At 53.8% G+C, this 17,749-nt stretch overlaps 3 protein-coding genes across 3 annotated transcripts; 2 read left to right on the top strand and 1 right to left on the bottom strand.

Moving 5' to 3' along the window:
- Positions 1 to 3,981: 3,981 nt before the first annotated feature.
- On the top strand, positions 3,982 to 10,497 carry BUD14 (protein phosphatase regulator; the record flags this gene model as incomplete). Its single annotated transcript, XM_065758226.1, has 6 exons — positions 3,982 to 4,009; positions 4,321 to 4,704; positions 5,071 to 5,511; positions 5,564 to 7,464; positions 8,442 to 9,583; positions 9,684 to 10,497. The coding sequence occupies 6 exons, from the start codon at positions 3,982 to 3,984 to the stop codon at positions 10,495 to 10,497; spliced, it is 4,710 nt and encodes a 1,569-aa protein (XP_065612981.1).
- A 1,397-nt stretch (positions 10,498 to 11,894) lies between these two features.
- N0V96_008094 (uncharacterized protein) lies at positions 11,895 to 12,304 on the top strand (the record flags this gene model as incomplete). The annotated part of the gene is made up of 3 exons (XM_053193845.1): positions 11,895 to 12,002; positions 12,106 to 12,212; positions 12,292 to 12,304. The coding sequence occupies 3 exons, from the start codon at positions 11,895 to 11,897 to the stop codon at positions 12,302 to 12,304; spliced, it is 228 nt and encodes a 75-aa protein (XP_053048790.1).
- A 1,999-nt stretch (positions 12,305 to 14,303) lies between these two features.
- On the bottom strand, positions 14,304 to 16,319 carry LCB2 (serine palmitoyltransferase component; the record flags this gene model as incomplete). The annotated part of the gene is made up of 1 exon (XM_053193846.2): positions 14,304 to 16,319. The coding sequence occupies one exon, from the start codon at positions 16,317 to 16,319 to the stop codon at positions 14,304 to 14,306; it is 2,016 nt and encodes a 671-aa protein (XP_053048791.2).
- Positions 16,320 to 17,749: the final 1,430 nt, after the last annotated feature.

Raw genomic sequence — 17,749 nt, 5'->3', positions numbered from 1 at the left:
CACAGTTCGAGAAATAGGTGTAAGAGCGAATAAGGGACGACTAGCCGAGGCCACTAGAGTTTGATGGGACGAGCGGGCATGTGCGTTCGCGCCGGGCCCCAAATGTTCGGTCCCGAGGAAGCTTGGGTTTCAGATGAGGCTCTTTTTTGTTATTTTGTTTCCTTCTTTTCACTCTTCACACTTGTTCCTAATATTTTGCTTTCCCCCCCACCGTGTTGCTTGCAACCTTTAGGCTGCTTACAAACTTCGGACGAATGTAATTGACTTTCGCCCGCAGCCGTAAAAGCGAGCGTAGTCTTGTTGTTGCTCGTGCTCAGCAAGCTTCCGGGGGGTGCAGACCACCGCACGGGTTGCCGGTGAGGACGTGAGCCTGTACAGATACCTGCATCGCAGTTGATAGAAATAGGTTGCTTCTGCGGGTGTGTGCCGGGTGAACGACGACGGTCTGGTCAATTCTGAAGGCGTAGAAAACTGGCATGATAGCCGCGTGTTGACAGCGGATACTGGCGGTGTTAAAATGTGGTTGTACAAGATTGAAAGCAAAATAGTCAGTCTCTTCAGCTTGAGGAGGACGCGACGAGCCTGGGATTGTGTTTGCGAAGCAACTGGTATGCTGTGGTGATTACTTTACATTCCTCGCCTCTGTTGGACTTACTTCAACAGAGGAATATCTTGGCGGAAGGGGGGACGTGTGAGGCTCGGGTCCGAACAGAGCTGAGAAAAGCCACCGTCAGCGCTGTCGACGCCATGGGTCTGGAACTGGAGGCTGATTCTCGACTGGCGCCGTTTGCAACTGAGTTGAGTGAAGTTTACCTAGTGTTTGGGACGGGCCACATCGAAACGGGCCAGCAGCTGTGACGCACGGGTGAGCGGTGGTGGTGTTGGTGGCGGCGGCGGCGGTTGCTTGGGATGGTTCATCATGGTAGACGGAGTGAAGACAACCTTATGGTTCAGGAAGTGAGGAGGGAGAGAAACCACATTGATGTCGATCGCCGGAGACGGGCAGAAAGTTGTTGACGAGTTGGAAAGATCGACGCCGGGGACATTTCTCGATGCGAGAGGGTGAGGCGCATACCTACATGATGGCAGCGGCTTTGCGGCTTGCCTAGAACGCTGGCACAGGTCTCCCGTCTCCAGTAATGAGAGTTTCAGCGGGTCGGGCTTTAATTCCCGTGACCAGCGGATTGGAAGCTGGTCATGAGAAGCATGACGAAGGCATATGTTTGTACGACGTCTTGGCCCAGGCCAGAGGGAGCTATTTACCTGAATCCGGATGGTGATGAGGTGGAACTTTGCGTAAGTGGATGTGGGAGGTCGGAAGTTGCGTTCAAGGTGGGTAAACTCATAGAGCCGGATTAGGAAGATACAAATGATGTGTGCGAGAGGTGGTGTCTTTGGTTAACGTTGGAGGTATTCCCCTAGCTGCGCTGAATGTGGACTAGGTAGTGTAGGTGACAAGTCTGCAAGTTGGTCCAATGCGAATGGCCGTTTTCCCAATGGTCCCAGGAGTCGGGACTCAGGACAGAAGAGCCCAAGACCCAGAGGACCAGGCCCGAGAGCTTAATACCCTCCCACCCAGGGGCCAGGGCCAGACCTCCTTTTTCCAAGTCGACTAACACTGGCGGGTATACTTCCGGTGCAGGGAATATGACTAAGTGACCTCGTCTCCGATAACGGTACATTGTAAGACGGTTGGCCCAGATGTAAACGGCGAACGGACCGTGATGCAAAGTCAAGGAGAGAGAGAGGGGCAGCAGAACAACAGCTTCAGGAGCAGGAGAGAGGATAGAAGAAGAAAGGAAAAATCTGTGACAAGAGTCGGGAGTCGGGAGGCAGCTCCAGAGATTTCTGACAGCGGGTGAAAGAAGATGGAACTCGTAGCTGGTAAGGAGGTCTGGAATTCTCGAAAATGACTGGCTGCACTGTAGACAAGTAAGTACCTTTTCAAGTACATCAGTGACAGAGGTGTACTTGAATACTTGGTTCCTGAGGTGGAAAGCGGCATGGCCCTGGTCGACTCCCAGTTGTTTCAAGTCCACAAACCCCAGCCAAACATTTCGCAGGGTGTCGAGTCTCCAAAAGCCATTTCACTGCCGCATTTTTTTGTTATTTTGTTCTGGATAGTCTGAACTTTTAAAGATGTGTTGTCGACAGGCCGAGGCGGGAAAGAGGCGTGAGAGGCTTGTGAGAGAGCAAGACATGATAGCATTGGGCAGACATGCTATTCAATATCCCCTGAACGTACGGATACACAGAATTCCGTACAGAAAGATTAGTACCAAGTACATTGTGCCTGACTATCTACTGTGTATGGGTGCACAACATGTCGAGGTTGCATCTGCACCCATCACCTATCACGGCGGCGCGCCGAAGGAACAAGTCGATTCATCTACCCAATCTCTGGCCTTCCCTCCTGCAGCAGCGTCTCTCGCATGAAATTGAATTTTGGGCTGTTTTAGCGGCGGCAGCATAGCAAAGGGGTTCCGGACCTGGCAAGCCTCTCTGTCTCTCTGAGTCTTGTCAAGTTCTCCCGTCCCCCGTGTCCCCCGTGCTGGATGCGCATCCTTTAGTTCCCGTCAGGTTCCTTGAAGTTCCTTCCGTACCTGCGGATACCTCCTCCCCATCTCACAGCTGTCCCGCCCGGGCTGTTGCTCCGTCATGTTCGCTGGGTTCGCACACGCACACGCACACACACACACACAGAACACACACACACGACACACGGCACACAACAAACCAAACACACTTTTGAACACATCTTTCCCACTTCCTTGTCTACCCATCTTCTCTCTTTTTCTTGTCGGCTTGACGTTTACCGAATCCAGCACCTTGGGCACGTTTTTGGGCCCAGATATCGATTCTGCAGTCCACACCGTTTTGCTACCTAACCTTACCATCCCACTACCGCCCTCTTCAGCCCTTGTCGCTCCTTTTAATCATTTTCTCGAGCATCCCCTCCCCTTACAACTCGCCTTATTAGGTACACAAACAGGATACAGCGTCCACAGCACGGAACTTCGGATACCTGGCAACTCGCCTCAACTCGTCAGCGCCTCCTTCACCAACTGCGCCGTTCCCTGTTCTATTCATAGCCAGCCCCTTGCCAGCCCAGCCCAGCAAGCCATCCAAACCAACCGCCCCTCCTTGGTCGACCACCACCACCACCAACTTTCACCAAGCAGCGCACTCCTTGATCGCTTGCTTACAACTTGGCCCCGGACAGCACCCTGCCTGACTGAGCACACGACCTCCCGCCAGCTGTCTATCCGAATTCACTGCATCGCTGGATTGTCTACCAATAGCCGTGTGATACTGGCGACGACCGCCGAGCTTCTCACCCGCTCCGAATTCCAACAGACTTGCGAAATCCCTAGCAGAACCTCGTCCAACCATTTCATCATCGTCCCTCTTCCCGCAGTGACGCCGCACCCTGGCAGCCCCGACGGCAATCTCGCGCGCCGCTAGAACCCAGCCTGGCGTCCCTGTCCAGCCGACGAAACAGCGGAGTCGCAATTTCGACCCCCGTTCAACGCCCAGCGCCGACGCCTACTCTACCTCTGCTGCTGTCACACACAATTATTCCCACCTCCCTTCTCCAGACCAGACCACACCAGACCACGCTACGCATACGCTTCGCCCATCCCATTCTCTTGGCAATTGCCAACCGCCCCAGCTTTTTTTTTTTGGCACCCTCGCTCCATGATACACTTCCGAACCGTCCACCATACGTCGTCTGCCGACCAGGGTCTCTCCAACTTACCAACTGACGGGTCCAAAGGGGGTTGGCTCGTCAAGCGCAAAGGAAAAATAATCCAGACGGAGCTGTGAACAGAACGACCTCTTGTCTGCACTGCACACTCTACTGTGTATCCATACGCCGCACCACAACATACCACCCTCACGACTCGAGCAGTCCCGTCACAAAATCACAATTCCCACAACCGTCTCGGCTGGCTGTGCTGGCCCACGACCTGATCCAACATGACGAGACCTCATATTATTCGCGCTGGTAAGTTTATGCGACCCCCAAACAACCGCGCCTGCGCCTGCTGCCCATTCCTCCTGTCGCACCACATAATTTCTCCCCCCAAACACAAAACTCCCCCTTTCCTACTTGGCTCTGGGTTTTCTGTGTCTGAGCTCTAGCCTGAACCCGTCTTGGTCTAACGGCTGGAACCGCGGACGATCAATTTCACAGAATTCCTCCCACCCCCCTTTGGCCAGAGCAAGAGGAAGGGGAAGAAAAAAAAATACTCTGCAGCTTTGTTTCTTTGCTTGACATGTCGCGCTGACCATTGGCCTCTTCTGTCGCATTCATAGACACCATCGATCTGCAAAACCCCGACGCACCCTCAGCGAAAGACCACAGCAGGGCGCCCAACGGCTCATTTGGTCCGCACCAGGCCGAGACTCTTCGAGAAGTCGCCCAGGAATCCGCCGAAGATCAAGCGCGCAGCCCGAGGCTATCCTGGACCAACGCCGACGACGACGACATCTCCGACGAAGACGATCTTGCGGGAGAGGTTTCGAGGAAGCTCACTGGGAGCACAATGGACGACGCGAGCAAGAAACAACAGCAAGATGCGCTAGCTGTCGCACAAAATGGAGGTGTTTCGGACGACGGAAACATGGACGACACCGACGAGAGCATGGACGACGACGACATGATGGACAAGATCTCGAGTTCGCCCTCGATTGAAGATGGTGGGTACACTTCGATTATGCCTCCGCAATCATGGCCGCGTAGAGTCGACTCTCTACCCGCCATGAGAGATCGCGCCTCCCCCGTTTCCCTTTCGTTCAGCGAGGCAAGGCCCTCTTCTCCTTATACCGAATCCCTTGAATACCTTCCAGCACACCTCTCTTGGCAGCATAGCAAGGCATCTGCCAAGACGTCAACCTATCATCATCTTCGCGGTGAGTATACCGAATAGGATCGCAATACGACCGACGACGACGATCGACTCGACGAGGAACAGTATGCCGACGAATACTTTGACGACGAACAATACGGCGATGAATGCTATGATGGACTTGACTGGCAGGAAGAAAACAGCAGCAACCACGCAGCGAAGTTTGACCTGGAGAGTGTTGCACAGCATGGGCCCATTGTGGTTCGTCCGCTTCGCGTGCGTAAAGCTGGAGGACCGGTGTACGACAACTTCGCGCAGCGGCGTGCAGAGATGGACAGGGCAGAAAGAGACGAGGCAGTTGGTGGACTCGACGACGACGGCATCCCGCTTACGATTCCATACGAACCCTCTATTGATGAAGAAGATGATGATGACGGCGATCTTTCTCTTGTTGATTCTAGATTTATTGCCTGTGGCTGGGGCAATGAGTGCTTACACGAAGCAGAGGACATCGATTTCGAATTCGTCTACGCGTTACATACCTTTGTCGCAACCGTCGAGGGCCAAGCAAATGCCACCAAGGGTGACACCATGGTGTTACTGGATGACAGCAACAGCTACTGGTGGTTGGTCCGTGTGGTTAAGGACAGCAGCATTGGTAAGACCCCTTTGAGCGTTGTTCAAAGAGCAGCTCCTTACATGAACAATAGGCTACCTGCCGGCAGAGCACATTGAGACGCCGACCGAGAGACTGGCGCGCTTGAACAAGCACAGGAATATAGACGTAGTCGCTCCCTCCATGGAAGAGATGAACCTTTCTGACTTAGATCAGCTTTCCGCTACAATGCTCGGAGATCAGTCTGGGGAAAAGTCCAAGAGCACCTTCAAGACTGCTCTCAGGAAGAAGAAGAAGACGGTCGCGTTCGCCGCCCCGACTTTCGTCGATTACTCTGACTATGATTACTCCTCGGACGAGGACGAAGTTGATGAGCTTTTCTCTCAACAACAGGGTGCTCAACAGCAGCAGCAGCAACAGCAACAACAGCAGCAACAACAAACGTCACAACAGTCAACAGAAGAAACGATGGACGACGACACGGCCAAGGTTGAGCCTCTCAAGCCAAGGACAACGAAGGAGGTCAACGCTGCGGAACCGACGAAGAAAGAGGAGGCATCCGAGGATGACTCCAAACGCGACAGTGGCGAAATCTTTGAGAAACCAGAAGGTCCCAGCAGGTCGAGGAACGGCACCGTCAGGAACACCGACTCTTTCTTTAAGGACGAAACGGTCGAGACCAAGAAGATCACGCTTACGCCTAACTTGCTTCGTGACGACAGCGGCTCGCGACCCTCGACAACGGAAAGCGTCCAAGTCAAGCAACGGCCAAGTTTGGACAAGATGGACAAGGAGCTGCAGCCGGATAAGAAGGAAGACAAGAAGAAGAAGGATAAGAAGGAGAAGGAGAAGAAGACGAGCACCATTCGGAGTTTCTTCTCGCGTAAGGATAAGAAGAAGACCACGGACGAGGACGACGAGTCATTTGGAAAGAGATCGATGGATATCGTTACAGAATCCCAGGACCGCGAGAGTCGCGAGAGCCGCGAGAGTCGGGAAGAGGAGCCCAAGGAACCATTGTCTCCGAGAGGCGATGGTCCCCAACGAAGCACAAGCAAGCTCCAGAAGCAACAGCCGAGAGTCGAACCGTCTCCTGCGAGGATCAACGGGGCTGCAACGCCACAGAAGTCTGCTACGAGGGAGCTCTCCGAATTCATATCCTCCGAGGGCCGCCCTAATAACGTCTCGAACGTGCCTCCTGCTTCCATGCGCATTGTGGAGGACGATTCTTCGGATCCAGAGCTCTCTGTTCAACAGCAGCGGATCAAGTCTCCTGAGACGACTCGGTCAGCACCCCAAGAAAAGTCGACCCTGTCCAAGATCATCCCATCGAGGAGTGGCAATAGTGAACCCAAGCCGCAAAAGGTCACCAAGGCGAAGTCTCGAGTTGAGCTTGATGACTTTGACTCTTCTGGGGAGGAGGTTGAGACTGCCGAGCCACCCGTGCAGCAGCAGGCACAACAGATTGTCAAGGAAGAGAAATTGGAACGGCCTTTGCCTGGCGCATTCCCTGACAGCTATATGAGCAACTTGAGTGCTGCCAGCGCTCAGACCGACAAGACAATCACTCCTACGCAAGCTCAACAACCTCAGCCTCAGCCCACCGCTGTGGAACGCGAAAAGGACAGACTTTCCGAATCTCCCGTGCAAGTGTCTCCGGTCACTTCGCACAACCCTCCTGCGCTCATGGTGGACACTTCCAGCCAAGAAGGCCACTCGACATCGCCGTCGCCAGAACTCATTGATGCTGAGGAGGCAGGCAGACATCGCGCTCAAGATTCGATGACTGCCAGCTCAACATCCACGGGTGGCAGTACTACCGGTAGCAGCTGGAATGATGCGAAGCTTCGGGCATTTTTCGATTCGAGCTCGGATATCCGAGATATGCTGGTTGTTGTGTACGACAAGAGCGATGTGGCGCCTGCTGGACCGGAACACCCCGTCGCAGGCTCTTTGTTCCGCGAACAGAATGCCAAGTTGGCGGAAATCACAACAGTGAGTCGAGATTTACGGAAAGGTTACCTGAGCTTTCGGACTGACTATTGGATAGCAACTTGACAACATGCTTGGCGACTGGCTAGCACGCAAGCAAAGACTTCGAGGCACTGTGTAAGGCCTCTTTACGATCATCATGTTTAACAGACAGCGAAAGTGTACAATACCTTTCTTGGCTTTTTGACGGCGTCCTGGTACAGACGGTGGGATTGAGAAGGTTTACGGATTGATGGACGACACATTGAAACATGGTCGCTGATATGAACCTTAGCGCCATGGATACTTTGCGCGCGCGTATGCATTTCGCAGTTATTACTTCTTTTTGAGATGCGTGGACATACCAAGGTCTTCACAGGGGAGTGTCTTTCGCTACCTCGACACCCTTGTTTTTTTCTTCTCTTCTTCCTTTTGTTTAGAGACACGCTGAGCGTCGTGGCATTGACATGAACACTTTGCATTGGGGTCATTATTCGCGCCGCTGGTGTGGCATTGAGGCGATAGAGGCAGATGAGACGCAGTGCTGTCTAATACCATTTGGTTGTCTGTCTTGAAGTTACCAGGGATTCTTGTTGCAACTGTGAAGACAACGACAATGTGACATGTACGAAGATGAACGTGACTCGACCCAATCCCAACGGACGTTAACACAAGTCTCGAAAACCTACAATTTCATGCAGCATGTACTCGGTGGAACGGAGACTGGCTCAAGGTCAAGTTGCAGGTCCCTGTCGTCGGCCGCGATCCGCAATGTGCCGGGATTGTGGATTCAGCCTCCAGCCAAATGCCGTTCGTAGATCATCCGATCTGGGGAAGCGCCGGGCGGGACCCCGCATTCCGCATTCCCACCCGCACCGACCTCAGTCTTCCTCGATTCGTAGGTTCACTCAACCTCCTACTCATCCATCAACTTTCATCACAGCCCATTTCTCATTCATTTTCTCCTTGCTGTTTCGCACCTTCACTCACTCGTTGATCAGACACATCATCAACCAGCCTACGTCATTGACAAGCTCGCTCCCCCCACCCATGACGAAGCCGTGATGCCGAATTTATGGGCAGGCCTCTTTGCATTCGTTACCGGTCAATGGGATCTCATAAACCCACATTGGAGAAGCAGCCGCACGCCTCGCGACGAGTCTATTCGCTATGAGGAGGTGCCCAGCTGGCACCAATATGTCCGGGCGAGTGAGTCCAGCACGATTTATCCTGCACGGGTGATTCCCGACCTCACGCGCGGCGACGTCGCCAACCCATCGGGCTTAATCAACGGCCAAGGCGGGCCCACAATCTTTACTCGTGACTCGGCAGGGGATGAGGCTCCCTCCGTAACGGTTGATTTTGGACAGAATACTGTGGGTATTATTTCCATTTCCTTTGCTGGGTCTTCGTCTTCGTCTACTTCTAGACCCGTGGGTCACGAAAACGATGAGAGAAAAGACCAAGAGGACAGCAGCAGCAGGCCGGGTATCAGACTAGCCTTCTCCGAGACGCTGCAGTTCCTGAGCAACGTTAGCGACTTCTCCCGCTCCTACAACGGTGACACAATCACCCCGGGTAGCGACCAAATCGCAGTCGCCAAGGACACCTACACCTGGACCGCCAAACACGGATGTCAGTATCCCAACGAACAAGGCAAAGGCCAAGTCTGCGCAGATGGACTCCACGGCTTCCGCTACCTCCGCATCTACCTCGACGCCCTCTCCTCAGACGCGCCGCACACAACCCCACAAGGCCAAGTCAACATCTCGTCGCTGTCCCTGGCTCTCTCGGCCTACCACGGCACGCCCGACACTTTCAGGGGGTGGTTTGAGTGCAGCGACGAGGAGCTGACGCGGTGGTGGTTCGACGGGGTGTACACCAACGATCTGTGCGTTGATACGTTCCGCGGCGCCGAGGATGCGGAGCCCCGGGGCGCGGCGAGCGAGACGCTCGAGGGCAAGATTGTGCTGCACGACGCGCCGAAGCGGGATCGGGATCCGTATGTTGGGGATTTGGCGGTCGCGGCGCTGACGGGGTACGTTTCGCACGGAAAGGGGACGTTGAGCGAGGCGAGTAGGAATGTGTTGGTGGATTTGGCGGTTCATCAGAGGAGTGATGGGTGGATTCCGCCGGCGAGCATGTGAGTTTTATCCATCTTCTCCCCTTCATCTTTCTATTTGTACTAGACGCTGCTTTAAGCCATGTCATGTGGAAACTAATGCTTGGGACGGGATATAAAGTATGAACTACACGCTTCCCCTCTTCGACTACCCCCTCTGGTGGGTCGTCTGCAGCCACGACTACGTCTGGTACACGGGCGACGTGGAGTACATCTCAAATTACTACGCCAACCTCGTGGCCGTTCTAGACGGATGGTACGTCTCCGTCACGGACCCGGACACCGGGCTCGTGACAAAGGGACTCAACGGAACCTCGGGCTACGGCGACTACGCTTTCCTGCCGAGACAGGGGCCAGTGACGTACTACAACGCGCTCTACGTCCTCGCATTGCGGCGGGCCGCGGAGATGGCGGTGGAAATCGGCAAGAAGGGGGATGCGGAGCGGTGGGTAGCGAGGGCAGACGATGTCGCCTCCACGCTGGCCAGGCGCAACTTTGACGCGGCGAGGGGTGCGTTCTGGGACGGGACAGACGGCAATGGGGAATTTGTGGCGGCGCACGCGCAGGACGGGAATAGTCTCGCCATTCTCGCGGGCGGCGTGGTGGACACGAGTACGGCGAGGGGAATCCTGGCGTACTACGCCGGCACGGCGTCGAGGACCTACGGCAACGCATTTTACGACTCGGATGCCGTCGGGCAGGGGTTCAGTCAGCGGGTGTACGCCTTCATCTCCTACTTTGAGATGGCGGCGCGGTTCGCGTCCGGGGTCGGGGAGACGGCGGTGGAGGAGATGCGGAGGTTGTACGGGTGGATGGCGGGGCAGGATCCCGGGGTGACGTCTTGGGAGGGGATCGGGGGCCGGATGGACGGCCGTACGAGGACGGGTTCACGAGTATGGCGCACGGGTGGTCTACGGGGGTTGTGCCGCTCATGAGCGGACATGTTCTCGGGGTGAGGCCTACGGGGCCCGGGTTCCGGACGTGGAGTATTGTTCCCGAGGTGAGCGGGTTGAAGTGGGCGAGGGTGTTGTGCCGACGCCTGAGGGGAGGGATCCGGGTTGAGTGGGAGGATTTGGGCAAGGGTGAGGAAGTGCAGTTTAGAATTGTGGTGTGGGCTGCGAGGGGCACCAAGGGCGTTGTTGGTGTTCCTGTGAGGGCGAGGGATGTGGTTGTTGATGTTGGTGGGAGTGTTGTGTATCGTGGGCGTGATGGAGCTAAGGCGAGGTTTGAGGGGGGAAAGGTTTGGGTTGAGGTTGAAGGGGGAGATGGTATTGATGGGGTGGCCATTTCTGTCCGACTTGTCCAGGAAGGTTTGTGAAGGAATTGATGTATATTTTTTATTTTATCTTTTGCCTGCCCCGAACAACATTCCAATCCAAAAGTGGCAACAGTACCCACGATCGTCAATCAGGAAGTTGTTAATTATATTGATTGTAAATTGGCGTTGTACTACAAAAGCTTGACCGGAGAGTTAAGCAATACCAAGGCCCCGGGTACTTTGACAGCATCGTGAACCCACTCATGCCAACTTAACTTTCATGTCAATTTGACTTAGACTTCTTCTAGAACCAAGGGAGACTCCGCCCTTCCTGTTGTAGATCTCTTCTGTACCCTGTTACCCCGTGCTATCGGGGCACTCGGGGACCGCTTTGGAAAATTGGTTGGACCCGACACCGGAGCCTCGCCCCTCTCACACCAGCCCGCAGTATCTCCTGTTGTTACCGCCAAGACTTCGCGATGGAGTCAACATGGAGGCCAATTTACATTGATACAGCATCAGCCTTCACCGTCTTTCCCAAGTCATGTGGGCGGCTTCCGGGTAATGTGGCAGAGTTCCTTACACCGAGCCGGAACACGGAGTTACGCCTCGTTCAGAGGTGGGCGGAGATTTCGACAAGCTGATTTCCTAGAGGCTGTACACTCTTCATGATGACTGCCTAAGGAGTGATGTGGAGTATAGACACAGAAAGAGGCCGAACTTGGCTCCATTACTGACACAAGTCATGAGGATTGAGTTCCGTATCCCTTCATTACCGTTCAGCCTGTTACGCATCCCGCAAGGTTTGAGGGTATCCCACTGAAGAAATGGGCGGCAAATGCCTCCTTTCGAGAATATCGGTGGATGAACAAACCGGCGACTTTGAGGAGAACAGAAGGCATTTTTGGGGGATATATCCATCTTCTATGAGTCTCGATCGAATATAAATACAGCTACCTCTTCCCCTTTCTTCAAACAATCATCAACCTAGAACAAACACCAGCTTCACTTCACAACAACATCCTCCTTTACCTTCATCACCATCCCCAAACCAACAACCCAATCCTCTTCAAAATGGTCCGCATCATCTCCGCCGCCGTCACCTTCCTAGCCTTCTTCGCCACCACCGAGGCCTGCGCCGGTTGGTACCAGTGCAAGTACAAGAACGGAAGCCACTGCTGTGTACGTTCACCATCCACCCAACACCCCTTTCCTTCCATCAAACCCCCCCACACTCTCAATGATTTGAGTACCAAATTCGTACTGACTTGGGGTTCGACAACAGGTGATTGACAGCGGTCTCGGCGCCGGCGGATGCCCTTCCAAGTGCGACGGCGGCTCCACGTGGCCTGCGGAGTGCATCAGCCAGACCACCGGCAACTCTCGCACTGAGTACGTTTCTTGAAAAGAACACTCCCCCGCTAGACGTGATCTTTGAAGGGGGAAAAGGGTACTAATATGAGACTTGTAGGTGCGGCAAGTAAATTACTGAAGCTGAACGGTTCATGGCGGAAGTTGGCAGCGGCTTCTCGGCTTCGTAAGTAAAGAGCTACGGCGCTGTTCCCAAGGCCATGGATTTTGAGCTCGGAAGGGGGGCTTGGCTTTCTTGTCTTTGGTGAAGAGGATGGAAAGTTGGGAGGGGGTTTTGGCTGGTTCGCAAAACAGGGGAGGAATACGCTTCATCCGGATCTCTCAGGGGAGGGGTACAAGTAGATCAGTTTGCCAGGTATACGCGCGGCAAACGGTTGCCGACCTGCAATATACGAGCACAAATCAAAAGGGTGTGTTCGAGTAGGAAGATGTGAGAATGGAGTTGTCAGATCCGTGCCAATCAGTCAAGTGATGTTGTTTTCGCTTCCCTTGTTAGAGACGGACGGCTATAGGAGTAGCTGTTGTCCTCGTGAACTATTCATCCTCGCTGCTATTGATTAGGGAGTGGCTATCCTGCGCAAAAATTAGAGACGGGAGTTCCAACGGAATGCAATATCGTGACTCGGTGTGGTCAACTTTCGGAAGACCGAGATTCGTTCAGTGAGACTGGGGCTGCGACTGCGTAAACGCAGGTGTATTTGCCTGCCTCGCTTCGATGAGCTATTTGAATCCCCTGTGAAAATTCCTGATCCTATACGCAAAGACGTATTCTCTCACTTGGACCTTGAACATGCAGAGATCGAGGCGGTAGTATTCCTACCAAGCTACTTACCCACGATAGAGATAAAATTCTCTATGATACCGTTGCAAGAGGGGCCTTTTCAGCTACAATCGAATATATGTTTACCGTTTCCGTTCTTCTAAATCCCAATAGTAATATGAATACTACCAATGGATTCTGATCTTCGGTTGCTCTGAGATATCTCATTGCGGCTCTCCACCTCAAAGCCTCAGATCAAGCACAAGCCATAGTTCTCGTGTAACTTGAGAGATAGGACATAAGGTGCCTATAGGACGACTCCAGCCCCGAACCCATCAAAGAAGAATACGCCACCGGGGGTCGAGTTCCTTTGTGTGTGTGGTTGAAAGTGATCAGTCGCAGCTTCTGCGTCATCAATCTCCTCATCCGATGGTGCTAAGAGGACGAGAATAGTTTCCTCATATACCTAAGCTTCCAGTAGTGGAGCCTTTCTTCCTGCATATACGCCGTCGTCTTTCTTTTGGATATTCACAGTTCTACTTCCCGTCTTACCTGTAAAAAAAGAGGGGACCTGACGTCTAATCCAATCTTGTCTGTGAATCGATGGAGCTGGCTTATGAAGGAACGCTCACCCACAATGACACTATCTAGGCGAATGCGGCATACCTTAGTTGAGGTAGCACCTCTGTCCGGCCCCTTACCAGGCGATAGAGAGGCAGGTGATATGGAAACGCACCCGTCAACATCATACGTACTGTTTCCCAAGCAGGCCATCGTGTTGTCTGATTACGGCTGCAGATTTTAGTGTTCAAATGTCCCATTACTTTAACGTTATCCATAAGCATTTCCACCAGCCTTTAGGTACCGTATACTTGAACATCATGCACAGGCTACAAACAGGGGATCGACAGGTATCCCCTCGACATCACCGGCACGGGCACACGTATTGCAAAGTTTGTATATAATCTCCAATGAGGATATGTGCATTACTCTAAGGTACCTTAGTTGTCGTCTATATTGTTCAGCTCATGGGAGCCTAATACTACTAGTTATGTTGGTACGGTGCCGTGGCACATGAATTCGTTCGCTGTTCCGATCATTACTCCCAAAAACGCCAAGGCCATGCAGGCTCCCCAATCAAGGTATAATAGACACTCGACAGTTGATATCACAGGTATCATGCAAACAGGTCGAAGCCGGCAGAATTGAACACAGGGCACCAAACTCCCTCTTCCACCCTAGACGTTGCCTCATCGTTCCGTCCAGTCCGCGTCTCGTCAATCGCCAGACCCAAAGGTCTGAACAGTCGTGAATCTTTTCTTTTCCAACTCTAATTTGAAATGACTCTTGCTTTACCGAAGGCGCAGCTTGGCATCTTGGACTCCACGAGCGATGACGTCCTCGAGCTTCCAGCGGGGAGCCTTGTACATGCCCTCGGTGCCGTTTGCCTTGCGCCACTCAGCTTCCGTCTCGGGAGTGATACCTTCGGGAAGAGGCTCCTGGCCACCAGCAATACCAGTGGAGAATCTGATCTGAAGTTGATCGGCAACTTCGTCAACGGCAGCCAGGAGTCTGTCAAGATCCTCCTTGTTGTGGGCTGAGGAGACGCAGAATCGGACACGCGAGCTAATAAGAGGCGTTGCGGGGTAGCCGACAATAACGACGGAAATCTTGCGCTTGAGCATGGCGTGACTGAAGGCGGGCATCTTTCCGGGGTTGTAGAGCATGACGGGGATAATGGGGGAATCATCGTGACCGTAGACGATGAGACCGAGGCGCTTAAGACCAAGACGGAGGTAGCGAGAGTTGAAGGCAATACGTTCCAGGCGCTCAGCACCCTGGCCGGGGCAGAGCTCGCCGGTGATCAAGCGGAGAGAGGCCAGAATCTGCATGAGGACGGAAGGAGCAGGCGACTCGCCGAGAGTGGTCGCGGCGTTGGAGCTACGGAGCTTGTCGATGATGCTCTTGTCAGCGGCGACGTAACCACCGTTGGCACCGAAAGACTTGGTAAGAGTGCCCATGAGAATGTCGACGCGGGCGGGGTCGATACCGTAGTAGTCGCAGACTCCGCGGCCACGGGGTCCGACAGCGCCAATGCTGTGAGCCTCATCAATGAAGAGGTAGAACTTGTACTTGTCCTTCAATGCCATGACACCGGGGAGATCGCACATGGTGCCCTCCATAGAGTACAGACCTTCGACGGCAACCAGGATCTTCTTCCAAGGGCGGTGAGTGCGGGGCTGGCCCTGAGAAATGGCCTCACGAAGCTTGCGCTCGAGATCGACGACATCGTTGTGCTTGAAGGATGAGATGACCGCACCGGACAGACGAGCACCGACTCTGATGGAAGCGTGGTTGAGCTCGTCAGAGAGAATGAGGCAACCCTTGGAGACGAGAGCGGGGAATGAGCTGGCGTTGGTGACGAAACCCATGGAGAAGACCATGGAAGCGGGCTTGCCGACGAAGCTGGCGATTTCCTTCTCGACCTCGAGAGCCAAGTCCGAAGTACCGACATCAGCGCGTGGGCTGCAAGTGCTGAGGGAGTATCTCTTGACGCATTCCTCGACAGCATCGGCACAAGGGCCCTCCGACTGCGCGAAACCGAGGTAGTTGTAAGAGCTCATGTTCAATGTCTCGGTGTGTGTGCCAGTGTAGTTGTAGGTTCTGTTGTAGTCTCTAGACTCGCGATCCATGAGGGTAATGTAGCGGCCGGGAACGCCGGTAATGGGTCGTGCGAAGCAGTCGTCAATGCGCATCTTCAGACGGCGAACGTAAAAGTTGTCAAAGTCCTCGTTCAAGGGAGCGTATCCATTTTGGGGCTTGAGAGCCTGGTAGTGCTTCTTGTCGCCGAAGCGCTTGCCAAAGAAGTCGCGGGCGTGACCGAAGAGAATGAGCAGCAGGTAGCTGATGTAGGTGGTGAGGATGTAGTAGTAGGGCGGCTCATCGATGATGGGCGGGTCCAAGGGCTTGCCATCGTTGGACTTGCTCACGTATCGGTGGGTAGGGTGAAGGAGAGGGCCGAATTGAGCGTCGAAGCGCCTCTTCTTCTCCGTCTCGACGGCGGAGGGGGGCGAAAAGAGGGTCGTAGGGGGCTCAGTGGTGTCGGGCTCGCCAGCGGTAGCAGTTGAGAGCGAAATTGTAGGCAGGGAGATGGTGGAAGGGGTGATTTGAGTGGACGAGATGTTTTGCTGCTGCATGGCGAGGAGAGCTTGCTGGGCTGTCTGGTGGTCCTTGTCTTTGGCGCCCTTGGGGGAGGTGAAGAAGTTGGTGATGCGGTTGCCGGAACGAGAAGGTCTCCTTTCCTTCTCAGAGAGCGGCATGGCGGGTGAATGAGCGTTGGAGAAGGGATTCGCAATTCTACGGGGCATTGCTGAAAAGCGCTTGGCTGTCTATGGTCGACTTGGTGGCGATTGGGATAGGGGTATTCGAAGTCTGCAACGAAGCAGGGAAAGACCGAATTGATGATTGCAACGACGACGAAGCTGTTTTCTGACGAAACCGAAAATTGATGCGCTGCAAAGAAGAAAGACGATCGGTCAGCACGAAATGCAAGTGTGACGGGAGGCCCGGATGTTGTGGAAGAGATAACGAAAATGGTTGGTGGTTTGAGAATTAGGGAAATTGTCGGTCAGAGTGTCAGTGGCGCGCACCCGCGGTAGCAGAGACAGAGTAGGCGACCACTAAAATGGACGCGCTAGAATTGCGAATAGCCAAGGGCTCACCTCCGACCTCTTGCGGCGGTTTGATGGAAGCACGAAACAAGACACAAAGGAAGCGCTAACAAGACGCTTGAGGGAGCCACAGAGGCTATCGAGGTGCCGGAGTCCTCGGATTGGGTTGATTTGAAGAAAAAGGTGATGATGATGGAATTAACGGTCAAGCACTCACCAGGCAAGGCTATAAGCAGCTGCTTGAATGGCCGAGAGTTGAAGGTTGGAGATACAGTGGTGTAGGTGCGAGGGAATCCTTTTTTTTTTCTTCTCTTGGGCGACTTCTTTTGCTTTTGCGATTGAGCAAGTTGTGAGAAGCAAGAAGTTGAGGAGGCGAAAGCGAAAAGGGGGTTAGGGGGCGCAGGAGAGCAACGAGGATGCAATTAAGAGGTCGTGGCTCTGCAGTGGCTCAGGGCGAGAGTTCCAGGTTTGGTGCAAATCTGAAGAATGGGATTTCCCGTTGGAAAATAGAAGATGCAGACGGCAAAAGGTGGTGAACCGAGCAAGTCTCGCAGAATTTGTAACAGCTGCAAGGGGCTGCAACTGCAAGGAGTGAGGACTGAGGAGGATGGAAACTCGGGAGGATGGAGGGAGATTTGTTGGAGATGGCGGGAGCGAAAGAGGGAAAGGCAAATTGTCGATTTCGGCTTGTCGCGCGATGGGATTGGACCGTGATTTTAGGTAAAATTGGTGCGGGTGGGTGCTGCAGCTGCTGCACTGAGGCGCGTTTGGTGAGCAGTGAGGTACCTCAAGGTAAGTACTTCGTGAGGTACGGAGTACGCAGTGATGAGGTAAGGACCTTGAAGTGAGGTGACTTTTTGAGTGTGTTGAGAGTTGAGACAGGCAACCTGGAACGGTACCTTTGCTTGGTGGCCTAAGTATCCCAACGGCGACAGACGGGTGGAGAGGTACCTGTGGCGTCAAAGTGGTGTCTGGGCTCTCTCTTCTCGTCGATCGATGCAGGCCTGCTATTGGTCTGCTGTCGGGTTGTTCGGGAAGGCAGCTCCAGAGTCCAAGGGAAGGTAGGACGGGGGATGAAAGGAAGGAACCACAGCGTGATGTTAACTTGGAGAGGAAGGAAGGGGAAG

Source organism: Colletotrichum fioriniae, assembly GCF_027942845.1.
Source record: "Colletotrichum fioriniae strain IMI 355084 chromosome Unknown scaffold_10, whole genome shotgun sequence".
Classification (NCBI taxonomy): Eukaryota; Fungi; Ascomycota; class Sordariomycetes; order Glomerellales; family Glomerellaceae; genus Colletotrichum; species Colletotrichum fioriniae.
This window is presented reverse-complemented; position numbering and strand designations above follow the sequence as displayed.